This window comes from Stegodyphus dumicola, chromosome 2, assembly GCF_044657685.1.
Source record: "Stegodyphus dumicola isolate Sdum_Otavi_A_Nest chromosome 2, ASM4465768v1".
Taxonomy (NCBI): domain Eukaryota; kingdom Metazoa; phylum Arthropoda; class Arachnida; order Araneae; family Eresidae; genus Stegodyphus; species Stegodyphus dumicola.
This window is the reverse complement of record NC_140769.1, coordinates 263,004,533-263,025,887: the sequence shown is the minus strand read 5'-3', so window position 1 is coordinate 263,025,887 and position 21,355 is coordinate 263,004,533. Positions and strand designations below refer to the sequence as shown.

General features: G+C 30.9%; 1 protein-coding gene across 4 annotated transcripts in view; it reads left to right on the top strand.

The window, feature by feature from the left end:
• The window catches only part of LOC118191827 (ciliated left-right organizer metallopeptidase-like), a 111,090-nt gene that overhangs the window by 46,523 nt on the left and 43,212 nt on the right, over window positions 1-21,355 (top strand). For all 4 annotated transcript variants that reach the window (XM_085812104.1, XM_085812103.1, XM_035362684.2 and 1 more), the window contains 4 exons: window positions 5,057-5,220; window positions 7,203-7,268; window positions 15,959-16,061; window positions 20,876-20,939. In XM_085812104.1, the coding sequence (XP_085668230.1) occupies window positions 5,057-5,220; window positions 7,203-7,268; window positions 15,959-16,061; window positions 20,876-20,939 (397 nt within the window). The remainder of the gene's footprint in view (window positions 1-5,056; window positions 5,221-7,202; window positions 7,269-15,958; window positions 16,062-20,875; window positions 20,940-21,355) is intronic.

Sequence of the window (21,355 nt, the reverse complement as noted above, 5' to 3'; positions counted from 1 at the left end):
AAGAAATAAAATTAGCAGTTTCATTTAAACATTCTAAGTACAAGCAGTTTTTTAGAATAACAAAAGCCTTTAATTAAATGCAAAAATTCTAAAATGAAGAGGAAAGCCATTAACCACCTTGCTCTACGACTAAACTTCACGGTTGCGGTGCCGTGCGCTACAATATAACAAGCGGTAAAGTGTTTCATTTACGCCGCTCCATGTCTGCAAGTGCAATCCAGAGCTGTAACTTTAGAAATAAACAATCTCGTTTTTAGGCGACATGTGCCCCACGTTATTTTCATTTTTGCGATAAATGCCTATCGACGGGGTGTTCACGTCGCTCGCGGTTTGAGGCAAAAGCATCTCGACGTGCATGCAGGGGCGTAGCTAAAGGGCAAGGGGGGCATCTGTCCCTGGGCGCAGAATCCAAGGGGCGCCAAACTGATGTTACGACATTTTATAATTAAATGTTTTCCATCCTTGGCAAGCAGTAGGAGGCGAGAAATCTTCAGTTGTCCCTGGGCGCTGAAAACCCTAGCTACGACTCTGCGTGCATGGCACATCTTTTTAGCACAAGTGGTTAAAACAAAAATTTGTTTTATAAAAAGAGAGAAAATTATTCTTCAAAGGTACATTGTTGAAACATTAACAAATTAGGAAATGAGACAGAGACTATAGGGAGTATTGATTTATTTATTAACCGCTTCCCTAACAAATTTTTTTGAAAAAACTTGCAAAAAAATCATCACATTTTTTTATTTTATTATTAAATACAACAAAATGAAACAAATCAAAATATGTAGGTTTTAAGTTGAATTTTAAATTTTTTGAAGGTGTAAAAGCATTTAGTTTTAATATTAGTTTACTGTCTTGAGTTATCTTAGGCAAATGAAAAATGTTAAATATTAGTCTTTGTATGATAGTTTTCGGAACAAGGGACAACACAAAGTGATACCTGACATTCTACGCTGGTATCTGGTCCCTTTTTTTTTTATTGGTTTACCGCTGGAATCTTTTTTATGGGAGCACAGAGTACACTGTCTTATTAGTTTTTTTTTTTCCCCAATCTCTTCATAATCACTATCTGAAAAATCATCGCTTTCGCTATCTTGCATCATTGCCATTATTGTATTTTTTTTCAATGTATGTATTCTTTATTCATTACTAATCCACAAGCCGACGTATACTATACAATAGGGAAACATGTGACCAGTCCCTCGAAAAGAACCACACAAAATTTGGCAAACTGCCAATCAAAGCTGAATATTTCCTTTCATTTCCTCCAGGCCGAGTAAAACCGTGATTAAACAAATCGTACTAATAAATTCTGCTTCACCCGAGTTTTCACGGGATCATAATTAACTGCAATATATACGAACCCGATCTAACTCGGGATAATCAGGCAAGCGGTTAAAGCAAATAAACTTAGAAAAGATGCTAAAGAAAAAGAAATCGATCTAAATTAGCTAAAATGCCTGGAAAATTTTCAAGTTTAAAAGGTGCATAAACATTTTGTTGTTTGTCGTTGGTACAAAACAGAGTTTTTGTAGCTTTCAATGTGCAATTATATTAGTGTTATTTTAGAATAAATATTAGAAATAATAAATGCTGTAAAATGTTCTTGGTGTTTTTTTAATGGATATTTTTTGGAAATAAAAAATTGTATTTGTAACAATGTAAATATGTTATGGCTAAGAATATCTAATTTAATATTTGTAATGTTAAATTAGACAAATTTAATATTTGTAATTAACTGCTCACCTTTAGAAGTTATCTTTACTTCAAGCTATCCCCTATCTTTAATCTTTATTGTGTATGCAAGATACAACACAAAAATGTATAAATCAACATACAAAATTATTCCTTACAGCTAATGAGACTTCAAAAATACAAAATAACCTATCATATCTGGTACTTCAGTGGTGTATTGGAACTTTATATTAACCACTGTACATTAACTGTGTTAAAACTTCAGCAAATTTGCATAAAGCTATGACACTGTCTGGGTCAGACAAAGTGCAACTAAGTTTCAACACTTACCGATGTCAGACGTTCATGTTTCTGATCGGTGGCTCTCTGTCTGTAAGCAAGCAACTGCAGTGGCAACAGCCAAGCTTTCGTTAAGAGTCATGCTGATTATTATTTTTACTTCACAGTTTAACTTATGCCAGTTGACAAAATTTGCATGTACCTCTGGACTGAGTGAGTACGTGATGAAATGAGGCATAAAAGAAAGAGTCAATATAAAATTGTTAGTAAAATTTAAATAAAAAGTCACTAATCTTGTTTAAACTATGTGAGACTATTATAAGTGTAAGATATAAATGTTTCAAAAAATTTTATAAATTAATGCAAATTACTTGAAAAAATTTGTGAATTTTACTCTTGAATTTATTTTATAATTAAATATTAAATAATGTTTAATAATAATGTATCCTACTTACAGATTTGTTTTGTTCTTAGAAATTACAAAAGTGAAGTTTGGGTGTAGATAATTGCTTTAGTTTATTCAGTTTTATTATTATTATTATTATTATTATTTATTTTATTTTCTGGATCTAGAACCATTCCACAGATTTTGCCATTCATTAATTGATTGATGATTGGAGCTTTTCATTGCAATAAATATTCTTTTGTTATATTATCTTCATTTATTACCGCTTCTCCACATTTCTTTTCAAAATCCATTAAGTGAAAAATTGCACCTTTGGTTTGTGATATCGGAAAACCTTCACATTCGCAGCTATCATCTTCCTCATCCTCACCATGAAGTATGGTAGCCGGCTATAAAGTATGCCAAGCATTTTTTAAAGTATCTGGAGACACATCCTCCCACGACCTTGTGATGCTCCACACAGGATATTTTATGCTAAAATATTTCAAAAATTCTTGAATAATCTTGCCATTCAAAAAATTTAATATGTATTTTAAAAATGCTGTTTTATATTTGCATTTCAGCGCACACACTATTCCGATATCCATAGGCTGAATGATAGACATACACTTTAGAGAAAGGAATAATATGGATACATTATCTTTCACTAAAACTAATTGAAGTATGAGCTGAACTGTTGTCTACAACCAGGACAGTTTATGTGTCATCAGGTAAACCACCCGAATTCAAATGTTGCCGAGCCTCGGGTATGAAATGATTTTCAAACCATTCATTCGTTAACGCTTGTATCATCCATGCTGTTTCACTTGTACAATATATATAATGGGGAAAATCTTTACTCCTTTAAATCTCGAGGTTGTGTATTTTTCCTGATTATGAAAAGTCTACACTTATGCGTTCCTGCAGCATTTGCACATGCCAAAATTGTTAATCTCTCTTTGGGATCTTTGACACCAGTTGAGCCATTTCTGTAGAGGTTGCCAAGATATTTCGCGATGCATATTGCCAGAGAAGACGAGTTTCGTGAGTGTTGTAAATTTGTTCTGGAGATAGCATTTCACTATTAGCGAGTTCAATAAATTCATCTACAAATATTTCAGCAGCTTCAGTATCAGCTGAAGCTTTTTTACCTGAAATTTTTAAATTTTCTTATACCATGGCAAGTTTTAAATTTGGTTAACGAACCTGTAGAATATATGCACTTAGTCCTGTAATTCCCAAACCCTTGAACTAAATTAGTTAATAAAAATAAAAATTTTTAGAGTTGCTTCCTGAAGCTGTCCAGATTTTCTTTGTGTGTGTGTGTAAGAGGGGGGCTTATAATTTAATAGAATGTAAAATATAAAATTGTATGCTAATAAAATGTTTACATGTTTCCATTTCATTTACAGATCTTTAATGCATGTGTTTAAATTTAGTTTTGTAATTTGTATTTATTGGACTTTTTTTTCATTTGCGAATTGTAGTATTTCTGTATAATGAATGTCTTAATGAAAAAAATTATTGCAGTATCTTAAATTTCAGATTTATGCTTTCAGTATTTATTATCATAGCATGATAAGGCTTCGGGGGGATGTCATTAGATATAAGAGAAACACAGTAGGTCCATGCTGGGGGGGGGGAAAGTAGTTTGGACATTTCATTTAAATCTGCACATCATCATTTGGTATTTGTTTAATAGCTTAATGTTAAATGATAAATGGTTTGTGTATTCATGACTACCATACTGATATGAGGTCAAAAGTCACTAACATGAATACAACCTCTGTCAACAAATAAAGAATAGTTTAGACTTATTATATCTTTTGGAAAAGTGGGAAAAAAGTGTATTTACCTTTCAAATCATAACCAAGTTTAATATTTAAGGATGAATGGTGCATACTGAATGTTACTTCCATGAATATGTCTCTTTTACATCTGAACATTATTGCTGTCTGTTAGTGAGTTTCCCCTTTACTTTGAATATTTAGTAGTAGTTCATAAAATTAACAGAGCTGGGTGCTAGGACATAACTTAAATGTGTAAACTATAAATAAATGAATTCTGTGTTGTCTGTTATTCCTGGAAGAAGCTGAAGTCAATTTGTTTTCATTAATTTAATTTTGTATTTCTAGCTGAAAGCACGATAAGATAGTTTTGTTATTATTATTATATCTGTTGTATTCTGGAGTTCTCGTATTGTGAATAAAATGGGAACAAAATTTGATTTGGCATGTTAAAAGGTTAGAGTTGTAGAATTAAGTAGCAAAAATAAAATATACGAAAAATAAATAAATAATATAAAAAATAAAGATGAAAAAGATGACATTACAAAAGGTATTAAAGAATTTTGACCTACTGAACTTTGATAAGAATTATCATGCAATGAATAAAATTCGTATTTTGAGGTATATATTAAATTTATAGATTTGAGTGTTTTAATCATGTATATATAGTTTAATAGTTCTAAAAACCATCTGCTGATAAAATAGGGCAGTCTAGTTTCTTAATTTTTTTAATACAACCACTGTATTTGCAAATTATCATATTCTTTAATCCTAAGCATTACAAAATTATTTTGTGTCTGTCTATTAAGCAAGTACCTTTCAAATATATTTCACCTTTTCGGTTTTGAATAAGCAATGTAAATTCCTCTGTTTTTTGTTATAATTTTCCTGACCCATTTTAAATCATTTTTAGCCTTTTGTAACGTTCCTATGAAAATCGTGCAAACTGATTCATTTGGAGTACAACGGTTACTTTATCCTGAAGTTGTGAAAAGCATGCAAAGTCATTTTAATTGTTCAGATGATGAATTTGGTGCGCCTTTAGCAGCAAACCCCCAAAGCAATTCATCAGATAATGTAAGTATTTATTTTTTCCTCTTTCTTTTCTTCTGTTCCCTCCCAGCTTGTCTTCTGGTATTAGCTGCTTGGACTTATAAATTCATGAGTGCGTTTATGCCTATCACTGATCATAGGCGTTGACCAGTAATGATGATAATTAGTTTTCATTCATCTCCAGCATAATTTTAATCATGAATGCATTGAGGGTAATGGAATCCAATAGTACTGTACTATTATATTATTTCCCTGCATCCGACCTATCTAAAATACTTTTATGCAGTAAGTGCCTCTAAACTTCTTGTTTGATCTATCTGTATCTTGTGAAATAATAACTATGCTTGAAATGGATGCCAATTTGAACTTTTGACAATCCCTTGGAAAATTCTATCTTGCCTTTGGCATTATTTTCAAATAAAAAAGCTTAAAGAGATTTTTGGTCGAAACCCTTTGCTTTCATTATATATATATGAGTTCCCTTTATGAGGTTAGCTATAGTCTAATCAGTCCTTCTTTTAAAAATTCTCAGTTGCTAAAACTGACATCAAACTTTATTTGTCTTTGATTTGAATGGAACAATTTACATAAAGTCTGCAATGAAAGCTATTCAAAGTTGTCAAAGGAAACTGAGAGGAAGAAAACTGCAGAGCATACTTATATTACTGTATGTAAATCAAATTCCAATTCTGTAGCATTCATTTCATCTGATTAGCCAGTCTTCTTGCCTCACTTCCAGATATTCCCCTTCCAGAAAGAAAAACAATGAAGCAAGATTTAAATTAATTGGGTACTTTCTGTTTATCTACACCTCCATGAAAAGCTTTCAACTCTTCAACATGGGAATTGGTGAAAAATATTTGCTTGGTTACATAGTTTATAGGTATTCTTTTGTGCATAAATGACAATAAAAAGAAGCATTTTATAATAAACAAAGTTTTTTTTCCAGAGAGGTAAGTATATAAGCCCAATATTTACATTTTGACAGCTGTGGATATTGTTCAGTGAAACTATAATTAAATAGGACACATGTAAATCAATGTGCACTCAAACACCTCTGTTGTTCATACGTGCATAGTCTGTTGTGACTTGTAAACTTGAAAATGTGCTAAACCACACAACAGTTATACCAAGTGTTGAAACTGCAGATGTGGATAACTAGAAAGTACAGTTGATTATTTTTTATTTCTTCTCTCTTGGTTTATAAGATTTTATTTTCATGTTTGTGCGAACTAAAAGAATAGTACAATAGTTTCTGTAAATTGTTAATATATTGTTTTTCTTCTGTATCATTTTTATCATATTTTAATCATTATGATATTATTAGTTATATTTCAAGAATTAGTGTTATTATTTGTGCTATTCTTCAAGAATTTAAATTATTTACAAATCACAGGAATTTATCATATTTATAACTGAGAACCACTTATATTCTTATTTAATGAATATCTAATTAATCTGCTTATCAATATTGTAACAAACAAAAATTATCAGTTAAGATAAAATATAATTTAAATATATTTATTACATCTTAGTTTAATTTCAGATGAGAGTTTTTATTCCTTTTAACTTAAGATAACCAACATTTCACTAAAGGAATATCTCATTACGGATTACATATCTGAGTTAAGTTAAAATAGTTTCTTATTGCTTTAAGTCAGATTAATGATTTTTTAAATTTGTAAAAATTATATTATAGATGGGAAAAGAAATCACTGAATAGCAAGAAAGTGAATGTAATTAATATTACTAAAAATTTTTAAATATAAAAAAATGTTCTAGTGTAGTACTGAATTGGAAATTATGTTCCATTAGTTATTGTATAGTACCAGTTTAATGAAATATATTATAATTTATGTGTACATTTAAAATATATTAGAATTATGTTCATTTTATATAAAATGAGACTATTAAATTGGAATTACCTGAAATTATGACCTATGACTTTTTCTAATGTTTTCCATTGAACAGTTTTTAATATATTTTCTTTCCTTTTTTTAAACAAGTCTTATACTTCTCATTGGCATCCTGTTCTTATGTACACCAGCATTATGACACCCTCAATATCTGAGGTAAGTTTATTTTTGTAGTTAACATACAAACTGTTAAAGAGGTTATAACTTTTATGTAAAGGTTTATTAAAAAAATCTATTAAGATAACAATTACCAATCCCTTACCTCACAAACAGATTATCGTGGCTAGGAAGGAGCTAAAAATAATTGCTCACAATATACTGTGTCCCATATAATCACTGAATAGCCAGAAAGTGAATGTAATTAAGTGTACAAATTGTTCTTAGCTGTAATGTGTACATGAAGAAAGCATACATGAATGAACATGTGTAGAAAAATGTGAATAAGTGTATGAGTAAACTGTTACAGTAAGTATTGAATGCAATTACTATTTCTCTCCATTTATTCTTTTTACCTTTTTACAGTGTTTTCTATTTTTCCTTCCTCCCCTCTCTTTTTTTTGAAGTTTTTGGTTAACACATTTTTACAAATCTCTTCATTGTGATCGTTCATTGTTCCTGATCCACATAGGGAGGAAACTCAATAAGAAACTGTATGGTCAAACCTCATTTTGAGATGTTGGTAGCCTGAAAACTGCAGCTGATGACACTGTTGCCAAAAAATACTAGCGTACAAAAACACTTAATGTAATGTTTCTTAGTTGTATTGCAGATAATAGTCTTAGTTGTCATCTTTCAAAAATGTGGTGAACTGCATCAAAAGACAATATATCATTCCCCCCCCCCCCCGGTGCTGCTTTGAGGTACAAAGAAAATTAATTCTTTTTTGTAGTTACAAAAACTTACTGTAATGCTAAAAATTCCTTTCATTAGCCTTATATACCACTTTTTTACAGGTTCAAAGGCTAGTATTTGATGATTTTACATGTAGGATTTCTATGCTTTTTTGTTTTTGGCTGTTTTGCCAATTTACAATCAGAATACAAGGTACTCGGTGAATATAATACAGCCTATCACAGGCAAAGGCCGTCTCAACAAGCTTCCTCCAAAGCTTCCGATTAGTCTCTGCGGTCTGCCAATAATTGATTTTTAGAATTCTGAGATCTGTCTGTCCTGTCTATCCATCTTATGCGAGGTCTTCATGTTTTCCTGGTACATTTGCAAAGGTTACCTTTTTAACAGGGTTGAAGTTGTCATATTTAAAAATATGTCCAAGCCACCTGATATGATAAGATTTGATGACTCAGACAATATTAGGTTGTGTATATCTTCTATATATTTCATGTTTAAACAAAATTCTCCATCTATTTTTTTCTATAATTGGGCCGTATATTTTTTGCAATATTTTTCTTAAAAAAAATTAGAAGCCTTTGTTAATGCCCACCATTCACTACCGTACAATATGATAGGTCTAATAAGAGTTTTATAAAGATTTATTTTTGTCTTGAAGTTTAATAATTTAGATGTTAAAAAATTCTTTAAACCATGATAACATCTATTAGCTTTAATTAATCCATTGTCAATTTCAAGTTTAATATTAGGACTGTTAGAGATGGTGGTACCAAGATATGTAAACAGAGAAACACCCTCGAAAGTATAAGATTTTATTTCCAGTGGGAGGGGATTATGTACTCTGCTAGTTACTGCCATAAATTTTGTTTTAAACTCATTAATGGTAAGTCCAATGTCTGGCTGCAGATTCTAGAGAAATATAAGTCTCCAAACCACCTATTTGCTTCTGTCTATAATATTGGTGTCATCAGCGTATGCTAATAACTGTAAAGAACTCTGAAGATTTATTTAGTTAGTTAGTTAATCGCTGTTCAATTGTGTATTTATTGGACAACATTAATGATGCTGTAAAAAAATTACCATTGCTTTGCATTAATTAAAATAAATCAGGAAAGGTTGAAAGATATTGCCACTTTCTTTTTTTCATGTTTAGTTTTTATTAAAAAATGATGAGAACAATACAGGTGAAAAGGATTATAAAAAGACTTCTATAGTCACTTAATTTTGCTCATAATTTGAATTCCATTTTGCCAGTTCACTAAAAAATTATGTGTTCCATTCAATATGATTTACTTAATTTAATTATTTAATTGTTTACTTAATTCAGAGTATTAAAAATATTTTTGATCTGTTTATCATATATTGCTTACTGAAACAGTATCTGAAAGGCCATAATATTAATAAACTATTATTTTTGGCTCAGAAAAGATATAGCAGTGCCATATCTTTTACTTCTTGCCAGTTTGATGATATCCTTTAATTATTTCCCTTGTATGCAAATGCAAGTTAAGAACCTTACAAATTACTTTAAAAAAATCTTGATTTGTTTTAAATCCCTCCCTCAAAGAGTATAATTAAGCCCTTGAATAATAAATGCATTAAGGTTACCAACTGCAATGCTGTCAAAAGTCTTCATGTAATTTTTGAGTTCCTCCAAACTTAAGCTTTTGCATGAGCATCAACAGACTACTGTTGTTCAGATATTTATTGATAATAATAAACTTAAGCCATAAAATAATCTATAAATTAGAGAAAAAGAAATATTACTGAAGATATCACAAGGAAGAGATTTACAATATTCTGTGCATACTTAATTAATGTCTTCTGTTTGTATGATGCAGGGCTGTGGAGTTGGTAGGGAAAATGGCTGACTCAGACTCCTGGAATTTTAAAGACTCTGACTCGCTCATATATATGTCAACATATACACATGTATTACAGCTTATTGTTTTTTAAGATAAAAGACGTAATAGATATACAGAAAAAAAAAAAAAAATGATGGCATAACAGATTATTTTCATTAACTCTTTCACAACCAATCCTCCCCATGCGGCTCTACATTGAAACAACCAGAACCACCTGAAAACAGCCAAGTTCTTGTTTTCTTCCCTCCCCCTAAGGTATGCAGTAGCAGGAGCAGTTTCAACAAATGCATTGTATTAGTTTACTGCAGGCAGCTTGTCCTAAGAGGTTTCTTATCTTTTAGTTGCTCGTGACATTCTGTTGTTGATTCTTTTGTGGTACAGTGTGCTTTTAAGCTTTAAACAGCAATAAAAGTGCAGTTTAAAAATTTAAGGATTATATTTATTTTTAATCAGTTTATTCCTTCCTATAAAAATAACGAAAATAAACAAAATCTCAGTTGTGATCATAACAAAGCCAGAAAGGCTTGTTAGTCTGACCTTCAGAATAGTTTTATAAAGAATGGGGTCAAAGGCTAATGGAATCTTTGTTAGAAACTACAAAGGATGTCATTCGAAATCTTCACACCTATTTTTCACATTAATGGACTGGGAGGGGAGGAAATTGCAGGGCGGTTTGGTATTTTGAAGATACAGGTTAGCGAAGGGTCTGGATTTCAAAGAGTTAATTAGCATTTATTATGAAATGGGAAAACTGGCATTAGTAATTTCTAAGAAAAAGTATATCTTCGGCAAGATCTTTTTTGATAGAGGACCATAGATCCAGTTTGATAAACTTCAGAGCTGAGAATAGTCTTTCCACACTAACTGGAGGAGAAAGAGCTGTTACTGTTAGGGTCTTTTAACTTTACATGATAGATTTGTGTTAGTTCTAAAACAGGTATCTTGCAGGAGCTTTTATATTTCTCTATTTCTTCAAGGGCTGCTTAGAAATCTTGTTTGTATTTTTTCATTTGTATATCTAGAGGCTCTTTGTTCTTTATTTTCATTCTCTTTGCCTTAGCCTCTTCAATGTTATCCAAATTTTCTCAAAATCTAATTCATCGTTGGAAGAGGATAATAGAGACTCAGTTGCAGTATCTGCAGTCTGACTGTCCTGATTTGAGTACTCCAATTGTTTTGAGAATAATTTCATTTTTAGTGAAAGTTCATAAATGCGTTTCTTTGCTTTTTTAATTTTTTTGTCATCCACCAAAATTCAGTGTTTTGGATCTACGTATATCTTATTGTCTAGCAAACTAGTTTCTGTTTTCTTCATTGGGGAAATGATTCCTTCTGCAGTACTTCTCACATTTTAGAAAGAACGACATCACATTCTTCCATTTCTGCGGAAACAAGCTTCCACATAATTTATCGGATTATAGCCCTTTTGTGGCTATATTGTGTTTCCAATTCTGCAAGATCATTCCACAGTCTTTTTCTTAGTGAAAAATTAGGGTTATCTACTTCTTCTAAAAAAATTCTTAATTCTAATAACCTTTTTATCATCAAATGTGTACTTCACCATCATGTTTCTTGATTAATAATTGCTCCTTTTCCTGCTTGCCTCCTAAGAATGGCATGAATTTTCAGAGTTCTTGTTACTATTGCTGCTTGCCTAAATTTACCAATGAGAGCACAAGCATGAGATTCCTTCAACCCATCTCTAACAGCAAGCTGTGGACTGCACAATGCATTTGTTTGATTTGGCAGAGTTTTGGTGCCTCTTCAGCAGTAACATCTAAAGCTTCATATAAATATGCTTGAGAAGTTTCAGCATCTAAAGCTGTCTTTTTTTTCATCTATTATAACAATTTCTTCATCTTCATTCATCTTCTGTATTGTTTTAACCATATTAGATGAATTATCAGTATCTATGCAAAGAATCTGCTTTTCCTTTTCTTCAGATTCTTTTAAAACTCTTTCAGTTAATTTTTGGAGATAATGGCTATCATGATGAGTTTCAGTATCTTTTATGGCCAGTGCCTCTGTAATGATCACTTCATCATTATTAATAAATATAGCATTAATTTCTAAATAGTTTACTCTGTGTCTGGTAGCTGTATCCATCTTTAAGTATTTGAATTTCTCTTTGAGGTCATCTTTCAAATTTTTTTCGTGCTCATACCATTATTGAAAATAAGTTTTTGGCCACTTTCCATGTCTAATGAAGTTCCAAGTTTCCTTGCTATTTTGTTATTTAAGTCCTAGGAATGCAGGTTGCAAAAATACATTCAGGAATACACTGTTTGGTACAATTATGTTAATAAGATTTTTTTTAAAAATCTCTCATCAGTCATAGTTTTAATTATCTTGTCTGTAGTGAAAAAAACTAGTGGGGTAAGCTTGCCACCAGTAGAAGTGCAAGGTCCTGATATCTCTTTTTCTGTTGCACAATTTTATCAAAAATTTGTGGATGTAAGCGTGCTATGTGCTTCAATAAATTTGAGGTTCTTGTTGAAGCACCAAAGACTTTTTTTCTCACCATCAATACCACACTTTAAAGTCTCACGCTGACACGCAAAATACTTTTCATCTGTTATAATGGTGAAATATTCATAGACACTTGGTCTCCTGGATTGTTTCTTTGACATCATGCTTCAGATTTTAGAATACATAAATACGAATACCTGGAAAAATGTGAAATAATTACGTAAGTGAGCATCATACAATAATATTTATGAAATTACATTTCAATAATAATAAATATGTGTTATGGATGAAAAATCTTAAAAAAAAAAAAAAGCTACACCAGTGCTTCTATCTATGTTTAAAAATAAAATTAAATGACAGCAACACTAAAATATCCTCACAAATAGGAAAAAAGCCAAAGGCAAATAGAATTATTAATTTTACTTAATTATCATATATGTATTGTTGGGAAATGTCCAGCCATTATAGGATAGCTTTCCTGCAAACCAGGTTTAAAGGGTTGCCATATTTGGCGACAAAAATGACGATATGCCATAGATGGATGGAGAACCTTCTGGAACAAATTCTTACCGGTTTGGCCCAGAATGTTAGGCCAGAATGACTTTTTTTAGGGTGGGGGACATAAAACTTAGAATAGTCAATTTTAAGGTCACCAATAATTTCTTAACATAGCCATCACATTTTATTATATCTTACATATATATATAATGTTGTATGTATATTGTTTACATTCAAAGATGCAACGCTGGTTATAGGTGTTTGTGGAATATTGGTTATCTACTGTATATCTAGATATTCTTTTCAGCAATTTTTATTTCAAAATGTAAGCAAAAATATTTTATTTATTGCAATCGCTTAAACATTTGTTGGATCCATCATAATTTTAAAGTTATGAAAATTTACTTAAAACTTAAAAAAATAATACAATTTAATATACAGTCAAAAGTCGTTAATCCGGACTCGTCGGGACTTCGGCGATTCCGGATTATCGATTTTTCCGGATTATAGATCATCAGTTTAAATCTGGTAAGATGGCATGCAGAAATTATAAAATTAAAAATATGAAACCGTAATTTATGAAATAAAGAACAATTATGATCTAAAGGGTATCAAAATTTACAAAAAAAAAAAGCTTAATATTTATTTGTTTACTTTATTAAACATTTCTTTCAATGTAAGTTGTTTAAGTTGCTTCGTTTTCTGCGATAATACTTTCTCTTTAATTCTATAAACAGACATAATTTCTTGTTCGGTTACAAAGTTCCGCTGTTCAAGTCCCGTAATTTCTGTGCCGAGAATACCGACTTACTTGTCAATCGAAATGTTTTCGTTTTCAATAACCTCTGGGTCACTTTCTTCACTATCGGAAGCGAATTATAATGACGAGGAACTTGATTTAAATCATATCAAAGACGGAGTACATCGAGATAAAATACTACACTTAGTAAGGAATTATAAGCCAAATAAAATAAAAACATCTGCGCTGAAGATAAGGATAGTGCTGACAGATCAACTTCCAATCCTCCGCGTGAAATTGATAAACAGATTTCGGATTTCAAAACATACTTTCGCTTTGTAGATACAAATTACATATTAGTAAATATATATCGGAAATTCTATTTGACATAATCGAAAGTTCAAGCTTACTTTTATGAAATTGCTCTAACAGTCTGCAAAAATAATAAGCCGGATCCAATTCGAAGATTAAGGAACAACGCAATCTGCAACATTAACTGAATTAGATAATTGTAGCTCAGCTTATACCTCCGTTACACATTAAATGCGCATGCGCCAAACATATTAGCAGCCGTAAAGGTCTTACGCGCTCTCGTAAACACCTGTGCGCATGCGTGAATGCGACGCATGCGCAGAAAGTTTGTAGCTTTGAGGTCCGGATTATAGATCATTCCGGATTATATGTGTCCGAATTAACGACTTTTGACTGTATTTGGGATGGCCATTTCTATTTATCCACATGTATTATTGTTCCATCTATATCCTTAGTGTAGCCATTTTGTAAAACATGCATTCATGGCACATATATAAAAACTGTATTAAAGTAACCCACAAATAAGGTTTTTAAATAGTAAATTATCACTATTTTGATTTAGGCAGTCTTTATGTACATGAAAAAATGAGAAAGATGCAAAAACTGAACTTTTGAGTTCCATATTTGGTGACTCAACTTGCATTTTGCAGCCATGGGCTCCTTTTTCTTGTTGTGAATTATGCTACAATTATGCCATCTATGAGTTGAAAAAGTAACTAAATGAATCAGTTTAATGAATAATGGCAAATGTCACATCCATCCTCCTTCCTTATATTTATTCATTAATATATCAATAAAATAGAAAATAACTAAATATTTATTAATGTATGTAGTCTATGAATAAAAATAACTCAGTTTATCATGATTTTTTTTTCCAATTCACTTTAATTTCATTTCAAATTCTAACTGTCCAACAAAAACTAGAGTCGGAGTCAACGTCTTTTAAGCAAATCTAGCTCTGACTCCTTTTAAGCAAAATCTGTCTAACTCTGACTCCAACTCCAACTCCACAGCCCTAATATGACGAGTGTATTTCGATATTGTCTTTTACGTGAAATTCAATGATACTATTCTTATTGGCAGTTAAATGCTTGAAAAATTTGCATTGAAATCAAGTGGCATCAAATCTGCTTTATTTTTGTAATATTTTGTTGGCTGACATTAAAGAATATTTTATATACTATTAAAAAAAAAAGAAAAAGAAAAAGGTTTCTATGTTTGATGTGGATTTCTGTCCAAGCAGCATGTTAAGTTACCACGAAAACTGATAGCAGAAGTTATGCATGTAATTAAATTTGTCTGCCTGTATAGGTTACAATAATCTGTGCTCTTAAGTTGTCAATATTGACTAGAGCAGAAATGAAAAAACTTAGGTAGCTTATAAATAGCAGTTAGATGGGTTGTAGTCATATTAACCCTCTGAGCTGTGCAGATTTTTGAATCTGTCCTGAAGACCTGTGTTTAAACAGCATTTATTAGTTAAATTTGTATATTTATTTATTTTAGTCTTTATTTTCATAAAGTTACACTCATTAAGATGACATTTATGTCATTAAAGAAAGTAATGAAGCAAAATATCTTAAATTATAAGCTAATATATACCAACTGATGAAAAAAATCTCATGACTGGCTGGTGATGCCACTCAGAGGATTAACCCCTCGCAACAATATATTGCTGAAATGAAAATCCTCTGCAGACGTGTGTGTCATGTATGCATCCATCCCAAATATTGCTAGCAGCCGGTTGATGCACTGGTGCATCGAAAGCTGCATTCTACTGGTGCAACATGCTGTCTCCAAAGTGAATTATGCTAAGCAGCATGCCATCTTGTAAGAGGATTAGCTGCTGATGCGTATATGATACACCCGTCCTATAGAGGTTAAATCAAAATTTTTCAAATAATTACATTGACTTGCAACTTAGATAAACAATAAATTATATAGAAGAAATTGACTTTAAAGAGGTTGTGTTTAAGGAAAAAACCTTTTCTAAATTCGTTGATGACTTTTTTTAAATTTAAAACTTCTGCATTTAATATGGCATTGATGTAGTTATACGTTTTAGTTTTAGAAAAGTTGTATATTTCTTATGGAGCAAATGACTTTTTTTATAGGATGACTATGTTGTAACTGATAACATAACTCTAGCATTATTTGCTAGCACTGGATGGTATAAAGTAAACTTTTCAAAAGCTGAAGACTTCAACTTTGGTTTAGGTAATTTACATATGTGTTTACATACTTTTAATTTATTGAAGTAATGAATCATACATGTGGCTTCAAATTTTTAATTTAATTCGAAATGATAGCATTCAGTTTGTCAAACCATTTTTAAAAACTTAAATTAAAACACTGAACACTGTTGAAAATAAATTGCTAAAAAAATAGGTCCTTTTCTTTTAACAGGGTGCACTTAGCAGTAAACATAAAAAGTGGGAAAGCTACCTAGATGGCTGCAATTGTAATGATACATAAAAGGAATAACTATTTCATACATTGTGAATATAATAAAATTATGTATAATGTGTAATGTGTGCAGTGTTAAGCCTGTATGTGATACCAGATTTGTGCAATATGTGATTTTTTTTAAGTGAGCACAGCTATTTGTTTTTGTTTAAAAAAAAAAATCAGGAAATTATAAAGATTTGGTATTATTTTCTCCTTAAATAGAGATATCCCGTCTTCAGAGAGTATATACTGAAAAGGAAATGTAATTTAATTAGAAATTCAAATTGTATGAAGCTTAAATAAATTATTTATAAGTGTATAACACAGTCACAGTTTATTTGAATTTGAATGAATAAAAAATGAAAATTCTTAATTTAAAAAAGTGGATTCATTGCAGAAAGTATGAAATGAATAAAGTTTTGTACTTTGTGAAATTTATTCAGAATAGTCTGTTGCATGGGTTTATTTGACGGTATGTGCATTGCAAGGATTTTTTTGCCATGGGGGTTTTAAAGTCACTGATAATCTTCATTGTCCGTGAATATTTTTAATTAGGACATGTACTTTAAAGCAGCTACTATATAGTTTTTTATGTCACATGTTTCCTCTGGCTCTTCATCATCTTCCTCACTGCTTCCCAAGTTATTTTGTTAAAGCTCACATCAACTATAGTCGAAATAAAAGATTGTATGTCATTTTCAGTACACAAGTTTTCTTTAATTGCTAAGTATTCTTGCATTTGAGCACTGCCCCTGATTTTGACAAGTTCAAACAGTTCATTTCTACCAGTACTGTTTTCACTTGAAACAAATTTCAAAGCTTTCTTTTTTAAAACAGTACTGAACACAACCTTGTATACAAATTTAACAATCTGTGTTAACCACTGACATGCCATAAAAACAGTTTTCTGTAACAAACCTTGAAGTTTCCACTTATATCTATATCCAAAGGCTGTAATACTAATGTGCCATAAGTAAGAAAAACACTAATCTTGCTGATTTCAGTTTTACATTTGGTAGATGGGCTGGCAAATTGTCAAGAAATAGCAGAATATTCCTATTTTTTTTTTAGACATTGTTGCATCAAGAGCAATCAAACATTCTGACATTATGCTTTGCATCATCTGTGAATTTTTATTAAGATGCCAATGGACTGATAAAACTTTTAGATTAATGTGTTTGAAATGTCTTTGTTTTTTGGCCTTTTTGATTACAAGAAGTTATTCAGACTCTCCTTCCAACTTGTTACTACAAAATAGCATGGTGATATGTTCCTTGGAGCTTTTACCACCAGAGCACTTTTCTCCTTTGAAGCATAGAATATTATTAGGCAAAATTTGATAAAGTGATCCAGTTTCACCTCCACTGTATATGTTTAGCCTCATATCCTTCATATTTCATTTATCTTTTTTAACCAATATGTTACATGGGTTAATCTTTGGATTATGGTAACTTGGCGATTTTTTGGCGAAAATTTGATGACCAACCCTGCTACAGCAACCTGCTAGTTTTTTTTTTTTTTTTGGACGCCATTTTGTTTTCACAAAGTAAAGGCATGTTCCCCCCCTCAACATTTTTCCCCCAACAATCTGCTAGCCGAATTACGCTTATGCTAGAACTTTTATGGAACAAAAGTGCTTAATCATGATGAAGATTAGATGCGAAATTGGGAGAAAGTGCAGAATCACCCACTGCTTGCCACGTTTTTAAGAATTGCACATACACAGTATCATCCATGTACACATCGACCTATTTTCACTTAAAAAAAATTCCAGAATTACACAAAAAGGGCATTGCGCACACTCTTGACTTTATCCATGTACACTGCTAAAGTCCTAGCTAGTAACCTTTATCGCTTTACCAAAATGTTGCCAAACTACCTGTAACCATATTCCAAAGATTAGCTGTTACATGTACTTATCTACTGATTTTTCTTCACCACAAATAGTCTTAAAACTAATATTATATCTTTGCATAATTTTTTCTAACCATTTAATAATTTAAGTTCTGTAATCCAGACTTTCTGAAACTTCTTTTGCCTTTTCTTGCAATAATATTCCAAATGCAGGAGTATTGTTTGCTGTTACACAACAAAATCAATGAACATTACTGTATCAATATCACATTTTTCAGTTTTTCAAAATTTTACAGTCTTGGAATGTTAATTTTAATTGAGTATCCATAATATTTTTATTTCTTCTCTATCCCATTGGAGACTTACGTGGTTTTTACTTATTCCGAATCTCTCCCTTAAATCTCTCAAACTAAGCTTTTCAATTTCTGCTGCATGAATCACATTGATTTTTTTTGTTTTAATATAAGTCTTTTCCTCTTTGAAGCCATTCTAGATAAAAAATAACATACAAGTGCCAAACTATACTTCTTTTCCTCATCCTAACAAGAACTAAAAATTATAAAAGTTTTTCCTCTATTTACATTGTGAGATCCCTGCCATTGGCAGATGGTCCAGTCAACTCAAGACCATTTCTCTTAAATTGGTTTCCTGTCTTAGATTACCTTACAGAGGCTGTGTGCACATTTTAAATGACCTTGTTTTGCTGTCCGCCCTCCCCCCCAAAAAAAAAAAAATCTTAAAACATGTTTCAAGGAATCTAAAGAAAGTTTTTCTAAGGGATTTATGATTTTTGCTGGTTTTTCATATAACGGCAAATTAAAAATAAAGAGAGTGGAGAAAAATGTTAAGATCAACTCTACATATTATCAAAACCATATTTTATACCCAGTTTTCAAATATGAAATAATGTCTTTTTATACACAATGTGATCAATCAGTAGAACAGCATCAAAGGCAAGCAGTGACTCATCAAAATCTACTGTTAATTTCCTGGAAAAAATGGTATTAAGGCCATCCTTTTACTCATTCATGTACATTTTTGCTTTTGGACTTTTAAAAAGAGTGTTGTCCAAATGTTGAACCTACAACCTCCTTAGACTTTAGAAAGCTGTTCATGAGCACTGGGATAAAATATCTCTTCTAATACTACAGAAGGCTTGATTGTATTGAAAATTGCAGTTTATAAAAGTAGTGAGGAATGAAACTTTAGAAAGCTGTTCATGAGCAATGGGATAAAATATCTCTTCTAATACTACAGAAGGCTTTATTGTCTTGAAAATTACAGTTTATAAAAGTAGTGAAGAATAAGGGTTATCAAATAGAATATTCAAAATCTTAAATGATTAAGTTTGGATGACAAATGTATGGTGTTTTTCCAAATGCCAACACACTTCTTTTAAATCGATGTGTTTTAATCAAAAATTCATTAAATTTGTATAAAATATAAAATAAATCAAAAATAAATTCAAAATACTGTCTTTGAGGTGCACATGTAACCAGTCAACTACTGTTGATAAATTTGTGTCAGCATCCACTGGCAAAATGCAGGATCTGTTATGAATTTTATTTAAAAAATAGGAAAAACTTATTACTTTTTGTTGTTTTACAGCCATCATTTTTTCAACTAAACCTATCTGCATAATACAGAAGAAATTCTTAAAGACATATTCATTATCTTTTTTATCCTGCAATCTGGCACCATTTTTTTGTGTTTCATATCTCTTTCTCATGCGAATACAGGGAATTAATGCTTTCTTGTCATGTAAAACATTTTAATGCAGGAACATTATGCAAACTACATATACATTTTTAAGAATATAGCTGAAGTTTAACAAATATGGGAAATCAAAGTTAATTTTTTTTTTTTTTTACTAGTGGAACCTCTGGCACCATCTAATGAGGGAAAGAACACTTAAAACTCAATTCCTAACAGCACAATGTGTTTAGTTGAAGGACTATGTGTGAACAAAATTTGGTAGCTCTAGGTGCCATTTTTCTACCTGAGTGTGAGGAACACACATACATACATATTCTTCATTATGTGTATGTATGTGTACATGTAATGAACATACATTATATAATAGTAAAAAAAATGTAATTTTTTATTCTTTTTCTGGGTAAAGCTCTTTTTTTGGGCAGGGGGAAAGGACTAGGAGAAAGTAGAGATGGCTTCCCCACTTTTTTTTTATTTATTTTTTTAATTTTTATATCACCGGGAACTTTAGACCTGTTAGAGCAATTTAATAAATTTTTGGAAAGCAATTAAGCAAAAATAATGTATTATTTCCAGGCATATGGTATTTTGAGGGAAAACAATTTCTCCCCCTTAAGCATTACAATTTTTATGCAATTCAACATGACAGAAGCTGTATGATGAAAACATATTATCAACAGCAGCTGAGAAAATTTTAATAAATAAAAATCAGAATTGGAAACTGTGTTAAGAAAAATCACTCGCTCTCCCGTTTAGGAAGACCCACCAGCGGCCAAGCAGTAAGCCACAGAAAGCTGATAGTTTGACCTGAGTTTGATTCTAGATGAACAGGCTTAATTTATAATTTTAACTGTTAGATTGAGAAAGATTGAAATTATTTTAATTATTTTAAAATTTATTTCATGTTTCATTTTTAATCAGTGTTGCTATGAATAAACTTCTTGTTTGTATAAGGTGTTTTTTTCACTTAATATTCCTTATAAGCTTTCTTATATAGAACATTTTAAACTTTTCAGATGGTGGTTGTGATTTTGGCTTCCGAAGTACATGTGAAAGTAGTAAACATCTTTGCCTTCCAAGGTAATAGAATAGTGTGAAATTTAAGTTTAAGGTAATTATGAGAGAAAATTCCTATGCATAATTTAATTTCACTAATTGAAATAGTATATAGTTGTGTTAAGTATACTTTTTAATTAATTTTGAGCTGAATATATGTACATGTTTTTATTGTAGAATAAACCTACATTTGTGTGTATTAAAATTCTTCTGCATTATTTTATACATTGTATATCAAATTAAAATTTTAATGTTAAAAGTATCAAACTCTAAGAAAAAACATGAAAATGTAAAATTTTAAATGGGCCATGTGGCTGGTTAATCTGGAAAATAAATAATTTTATTTAAAATCTCCATTCAAAGTAAGATTTCTCTTTTATCTGTTTTAAGTTTTAGATATATTAAAATTTTTATGTCAGAAGCTGAAATGAAATAAAAAT